This window comes from Mesoplodon bidens, assembly GCF_964165515.1.
Source record: "Mesoplodon bidens genome assembly, chromosome: X".
In the NCBI taxonomy this organism is placed as follows: domain Eukaryota; kingdom Metazoa; phylum Chordata; class Mammalia; order Artiodactyla; family Ziphiidae; genus Mesoplodon; species Mesoplodon bidens.
In genome coordinates this window covers 74,479,437-74,486,848 of record NC_138163.1, presented here as the reverse complement: position 1 = coordinate 74,486,848, position 7,412 = coordinate 74,479,437, and the positions used below count along the sequence as shown (strand labels likewise).

Below are 7,412 nucleotides of genomic sequence, written 5' to 3'. Positions count from 1 at the left end.
ATATGGTAGTTCTATTTTTAGTTTTTTAAGGAACATCCACACTGTTCTTCATAGTGGTTGTACTAGTTTACATTCCCTCCAACGGTGTAGGATGGTTCCCTTTTCTCCACACCTTCTCCAGCATTTACTGTTTGTAGACTTTTTGATCATGGCTGTTCTGACCAGTATGAGGTGATACCTCATAGTTTTGATTTGTATTTCTCTAATAATTAGTGATGCTGAGCATCTTTTCGTGTGCCTTTTGGTCATTTGTATGTCTTCTTTGGAGAAACTGGACTTCTTTCTCATCTTTGCAAGATCTTACTGTGATTCTATCCAGGAAACAAAACTATGTCCCTTCCTTTCCTCTAATATCTATGAGAAGATTCAACATATAAAGCAAGGCTTCTGATTTCTTGATCTGAAACGTAACTTTTTGATAAAGGACTCCTGCATTCTGGCAATTAGATAGTTGAATTATTCATATCTTTAGATGGTTTTATTTGCACATAAAGGTCCTGGAAACTTCTATATGGAAAATAATTTGGCAACTTCGGTAATGTCAGTATGCCAATGTAAATGATCTCCTTTATTTTCAGATCATTGGTGATTAGAAGTATAGATTAAATGGGGATTGTAGGCCTGGGATTAGGCCATTGAATTTTGTTTTTTGGCCACACCACGTGGCTTGTGGGGTCTTAGTTCCACAACCAGGGGTTGAACCCTTGCCCTTGGCAGTGAGAGCATAGAGTCCTAACCACTGGACCGCCAGGGAATTCCCTAGGTCATTGAATTTTTAACTTTTAGCTAATATTGACACAGGAAATTTGCCATTAAGGAAAATAAAATTGCCATTTGCAAAAGAAATTTGCATATTAAAAAGGAAGTTGGGAACTTTTTTTCTATAATAATTAAAATTGCATAGTTTATATGTGATATTTCTAAAATATTTATCAGGCAAATGATTGAACTCCCTAAAGTCTTACATGAAGCCAGCCAATGTTATTAACTATTACTTTTCCAGATGGAGAATTTGAGGATAACAAACTTTGTTAGCTTCAAATAATTAAGTGATAATTCCAGGAAAATTAAGTAGAAAATGAGCATGCCAGTTCTTATTGCATATTCTATCCTTCATGTAGCATTTTGTTACTTCCATTGTCCTAAAGACACTATAAAGATCATTTCACTTCACAGATGAATGACCAAAATACAACAACCTGATGTGTAGTCACTTCAGTTCATTCATCTTTAAGGATTGATTTGGATATTGACATAGCTGATAAAACTGTATGAACTTTGGCAATTAATGTGGCTTAAAATGAAACACACAGCACATTATGTGGGCCATTTCATCACATAATAAAAATAAATACTCTAATTCATATACATGGGGATTTCATATAGAGAAACAAAATAGGTTTAGCCTTCTCACTGACAGATCTGCCATTGCTTAATTGGCCTTTTGCAAAATTCTTGGGCTGTCAAAGTTGGTTCTACAGATGTGAAATAAGATGATTCTCTTTGCTCAAGTTCTACTGGGGAAATATAGAAATATACAACACCAAATTCTAAATATTTAGATTCTGTTCTAATGGCTCTCTAGATAAGCAAATTATGAATACTATCTATACAAATCTGTCTTAAGCTTTATATAATTTTTATTTCTGGAATTCAGGAAAGAGTGCCTAAACCCAAAGCTACATCCATAATGAATTTTATTTACTAGATTTATTGCTTAAATAGCTTAAGAGTATTTGAAGATCCATGTAATAACTGTAATTTTACCTAATTATATAATAGTATAATTATATTTAATTATATTTATAGTGTCTATAATTTTAGCTTCCTAATACTCCCCCAACTGTAAAATTTTCTGAGCATGTCATATTACACATCTGCAGAAAACATTTTTTTTTAAATCAGGAATCTTATGCTTTTGTATATTCTTGCTCTCATTTTGGAGACAAATTTAGTAATACTATTTGTTTTCTATTTTAAAATGACATTCATTATTTCCTTTAACCAACATTTCTTTAAGGGCTACCAGGAACATAGAGGAGATGTTGCATTAAGTATTCTCCTTATCCTCAAGCAATTCAAGGAATTAATAATCTAATAATGGACTTCAGTAACATTCTTTAAAATGAGAGTAGTAATATATATGAAATTTAATAATAGAATGATCTGATGCTTTTGGATTAAAGATGCTATATATTGCTTTTAAACATTATGCTGTTCAGTCAGTTGGGTCTACCACACACAGACATGCTATCTGATCTCACTTTAAATTCATGACAGTTAACCTCAATTATGTGCTCTGATTATCTCATGAACCAAATTTATACCACCAAACAAATATACTTGTTATAGTATTTACATGAGGAAAGTTTGAGAAAGGCCACCGTTTCACATCAAAAATAATTCCAACTCTAACAAATCCCTGAGAATGTCTGTTTACATGCACCAATCAATCTAACAATTTTGATATAATCATAGTGGCTTTTATTTCACTTATAGATTTGAACACAATTAGATACATTGATAATTTACTGCCTAGTATTAGTTTGATTTATGTTGCAGGTAAGTCTATTTTTTTATTTTTCATATGCTTTAGCTACAACACTGATTTCAAGATGCTAAATTTCTTCTCAATATTTTGCTTACTTTCTAGTTGACCTACTGACTTCATAATGTCTGATATCAGATTCAGCTATCTCACTTGGGATCAAGTTATAACACTGCATCAAGTGTTAAATGAAGTAATTCCAATTCATGGAAGGGGGAATTTCCCCACATTGGAGGTAAAACCGAAAGATATCATTCATGTCGTGACAGGTCAACTGATAGAGCAAGGAATTATTGTTAAAGATACCCGATTGAATGGTTCCACAGCAAGTTACATACTTGCAAAACACAATGACATGAGCCATAAGGATCTGGATGTTATGTTTGGTATTGAACTACCAAGTGATCAAGAATTTCAGCTTGTTAAGGATGTAGTTCTAGGTTGCCTACTCAGCTTTTTACCAAAAGATGTAAAAAAGGAAAATATCACCCTAAAGACTCTGAAAGAGGCTTACGTGCAGAAGATGGTCAAAGTTTGCAATAAGAATGATCGTTGGAGTCTCATCTCTCTTTCAAATAACACTGGGAAGAATATAGAGCTAGCGTTTGTGAAGTCACTCAGACGACAATTTGAATTTAGTGTAGATTCCTTTCAAATTGTCCTGGATCCCATGTTAGATTTCTACAGTGACAAAAGTGGTAAGCTAACCAAAGAATTATATCCTGTTGTGGTAGCTGAAAGCAAGTATGGAGACTTCCAAGAAGCAATGACACACTTGAAGCACAAGCTTATATCTACCAGAAAACCTGAAGAAATTAGAGGTGGTGGCCTTCTGAAATACAGTAATTTGCTGGTTCATAACTTTAAGCCAGTTTGTGAAGCAGAAATCAAGACCCTAGAACGTTATATGTGTTCTAGATTCTTCATTGATTTTCCTGATGTAGCAGAACAGCAAAAGAGGATTGAATCATACCTCTACAACCATTTCATAGGTGAAGAAAAGAGCAAATATGACTACCTCATGACCTTGCATGGAGTTGTGAATGAAAGCACTATTTTCCCCATGGGTGATAAAAGAAGACAGACCCTCAATATGATCACCCTTATGGCTTTAAAAGTACTTGGAGAACAGAATATCCTACCTAATGCAGGCAAGGTAACTTGCTCTTATCTGCCTTCTCCATACTTTGCTGCTTGGGGAGGGTCCCCTACATATTATGTAACATCTGTACCACCACCTACATTGTTTCAGCCATACCACCCACTGCACTTTCATGTGCCAAATACTATGGCTAAAAAAAACAAACACACACACACACAGTAGAAACTTTGCTTTAATTAAACACCTCTTAAAAGCAAGTTTCCAACTTCCATAAAATTTAAGCTCTATTTTTATTTTTATGCAGTTACCAACAATTTTTCATCAATTATAGCTTAAACCATCACAGTAAATACAATATCATCTGTGAAATGACCTCTTTAAATGATTTTCACTTGTTATCAATTAGCTATAACAACTTTCAAATGTTGTGGACCACAAAATGATTTTCAAGTCTGACTGACTACTTATGACTTTCAAATTTTCTATGACAAATACATTAGAGATGCCTGCATCTTTGATTAAAATATAAAATAACAGACTCATATTTTAAAATCCAGATGTACAGCAAAGACCAGTCCAAAAATTTTTATATTCAGTCAATTCCTTTGTTACCTTTACTTCATTTTTTGCTAGTGAATATTACCATCAATGAACAAAAATGCCTAATTTCAAAGACAACAGATTCAGAAGATATTAAACCCTGGACTTTGTAAACATATATTTTGTTCCTCATGAACTGGGTTAGATACAAAATCCTACTATAATTTGAAGGAACACTGAAAAAATGATTCTGGAAAACACTGGCCATTAGTAATTTATCAACTATCAAATAAGTTGACTTGTGGATCTGAAGAATAGTACTGTCCAGCTGGACAGCCAATACTGTGACCACTTATACAGATTTCTTCATTTTCCCCCAAACAAGTTGAAAAGAATGAAAATGACCAACTCTGAATGTGAAAGTTTTCTATCATAATCTGTTAAAAAGAGACTCTACATGTCAAACAGCAAAAAGTAGGCAGAGGTTTTTAGCTATTGCATTTACCATTTTTATGACCGACTTGACCAACATCTTAATATGTGGAAACTTTCAGTGTTAGTAAGTGAAAATATTTTCATCATTACTAAATGAGGCTTTTTCCATCTTGCCTTTACCAAAGATCAGTTTCTAACACGACACTAAAGTGCCTCCTCATGTGAGATTTTGCATAACTCTATAATTTATTCAACAATTATATATGTTCATCATGTATCTGAATATCTACTCACGACATCAGATATGCAGCTAGCAAATCTTCCAGTGGGATTAAAACTGTATTTTCCTCCTGTAATGAAGAAAATAATCCATGACCAATATTACCTGGGATGACAGAAGGGGAGGAGCTGTCCTGAATGAATATAGATAAGACCATCAGATAACTTCACTATTTTTACTTGTTTCTGATTTTTTTCTGAATTTCCATCTCAGTTTTCATTGACTGTCACAAGGTTTTCCATCACAACATGATCCAACGGGCATATTCTGAGAATTTGTCACTTATAGACTGTGCTTAATCTGTCTTTTCTATATTACAGTATTGGACAAAAGAAGTACACCAAAGATGGCATTTTCAAATAACCAATATGTATGAAATGTTATATATATATATATATATATATATATATATATATATACTATATATGTATCATAACTGTGAAGCTTTAAAACATTGTATGGATTCACTTCCTTGCTTGGAACAAATAAAGAATTTTAAAATGCTATATTAAAGAGAAAATTCAGTCATCTATCAGCATAATGTATTGGCTAAAAATGATTGATCTTTCTGCCCTAATTATTCTGTTTATTTTTCAGTTAATGAGAGTGCGTCTTTTTTTATTTTAACATCTTTATTGGAGTATAATTGCTTTACAATGGTGTGTTAGTTTCTGCTTTATAACAAAGTGAATCAGTTATACATATACATTTATCCCCATATCAATGAGAGTGCTTCTACATAAAACTGAAGGATTTTATGCTATATTAACAGTACCAAAAACATTACAAAAGATATAGGAAAAGTATTTAAGAATAAAAGAACTATGATAGTGATGAGTCAGGGGTAAAGATTCAGTATTTTCCAGAGTAGCATTTTTATGCTGAATAGCAGAATTTTGAAGCTATTTGGAAACATCTTATCACCCATGTGCTCCCTTAGTTTCCTTTGGTCCTTTTGAGAATTTGAACTCCTTCCCTAAAAAGCAAATACCCTATGGTATTCTCCTGCTGGGAAAATGGCCTGAAAGCTATATGCTTCCTCCTACCATGTCAAGCATGTGTTTCCATCATAGCAAAGAAGCTCAGAATTGGCATTTAAAAAGTTCAGATTTTTCTCAAGAGAGAGAATCCAAACTTGTTGAAGGGAATGGTATCACTAAAGAGAAAGCTATAGCTTTATCTATCATGGCTTTCTTTCTGTCAATACCATCATCAAGCTAGGCTGTCCTCTTTGCTCCCAACTCAAGCAGAAAAATATTTATCTTCTATAGTGTATGAATATCTCTCCAAGATTAGGCTAGTTGGGTTGAGAAGCAGTATTATCTCATTCTGTTCATTAGGATAATAAATGGAAAAGGTGGTTTTTTTGTTGTTTTTTTTTGTTTTTTTTTAATAAGGAAATGAGTGCTAGCCTCTTGTCCTAAAGGAGCTAATAGAAGTTAGTTAAAAATATAACTCTATAGCATGTCATCCCATTAAAAGAGAGAAATGATGCTGTCTTTTCTTATTTTATTTTATACAATTCAAGACTGAATCTTGGCTCAGGAGGGTTTTTTTTGTTTTTTGTTTTTTCCCTCCAGAAACCTAACCAAAACCAAAAAAAAGAGAAAAAAACCTTTTGATACACTTCTAGCATTCATATCAGTGGGACATATTTGGTGTCAGTTATTGGTACATATTTTTAAAAACTAAAATATTCTTGCATTTCACCAATATTCACATGTTATTATCAAAGTTTTACTACTAGAGTATTTGTAACTTTTAAATTCAGAGTTATTCTAATAGTGACTGATGTCCAGTTTAGTCAAAGAAAACTGACTAGAAGGATTAAGTATTGTTTTAAATGAGAGCCCAGCTAAATTAAAGACAAAATATCAGAGCTAGAAAAGTTGTGAATATCTTTTAAAAAATTGGGAAAGCTCCTGGGCCCAAATTCCATTTTTTATATTATCTCAGAAAGGCTCTATTAAAATACCTCCAAATTAAAGCAATTTTAAAATTTGCCTTTAGCCACCTTTTTGTTTTAGACATTGATAAAGATATCAATATGCAAAATGCCTGAGATCTGATTAAAACTCATTTCATTCAATGGATCTATTATCTGAAAATATTCACCCAATTTAAAAAATATAAATTAAAGTGTATAATTGAGAAAATTTTTGAAGTTTAAAGATTGTAATGTTTTTCAAAATTATATCAATATATGAATACAGCAGTTCCATTTATAATAGATTATTTTAAAATAAGTAACTCTGTAAATTAACATTACAACAGAATTGGGAGATATGTGGGACTACAGTTTGGTAAACATTCTTATGAAGTCCATTTTGGCAAGGCATAAAACCCAACATTTTAACCTGCTTTGGGATTCATTTGCTTTACCATTATAAAAGAAATACATTAATGTTTTGTTTTCAGTTCTGCTATTATTTTAGTGGTTCTATTTTATATGGTATAATGATAAAATTTATGTAATAAGTATAGGAAATTGTATTGCTAATCCACTG

The 7,412-nt window shown here is 32.3% G+C and overlaps 1 protein-coding gene across 1 annotated transcript; it reads left to right on the top strand.

The window, feature by feature from the left end:
• Window positions 1-2,672: 2,672 nt before the first annotated feature.
• TENT5D (terminal nucleotidyltransferase 5D) lies at window positions 2,673-3,872 on the top strand (the record flags this gene model as incomplete). Its single annotated transcript, XM_081222164.1, has 1 exon — window positions 2,673-3,872. One exon carries the CDS (start codon window positions 2,673-2,675, stop codon window positions 3,870-3,872), a length of 1,200 nt encoding a protein of 399 aa, XP_081078290.1.
• Between the last annotated feature and the right edge of the window lie 3,540 nt (window positions 3,873-7,412).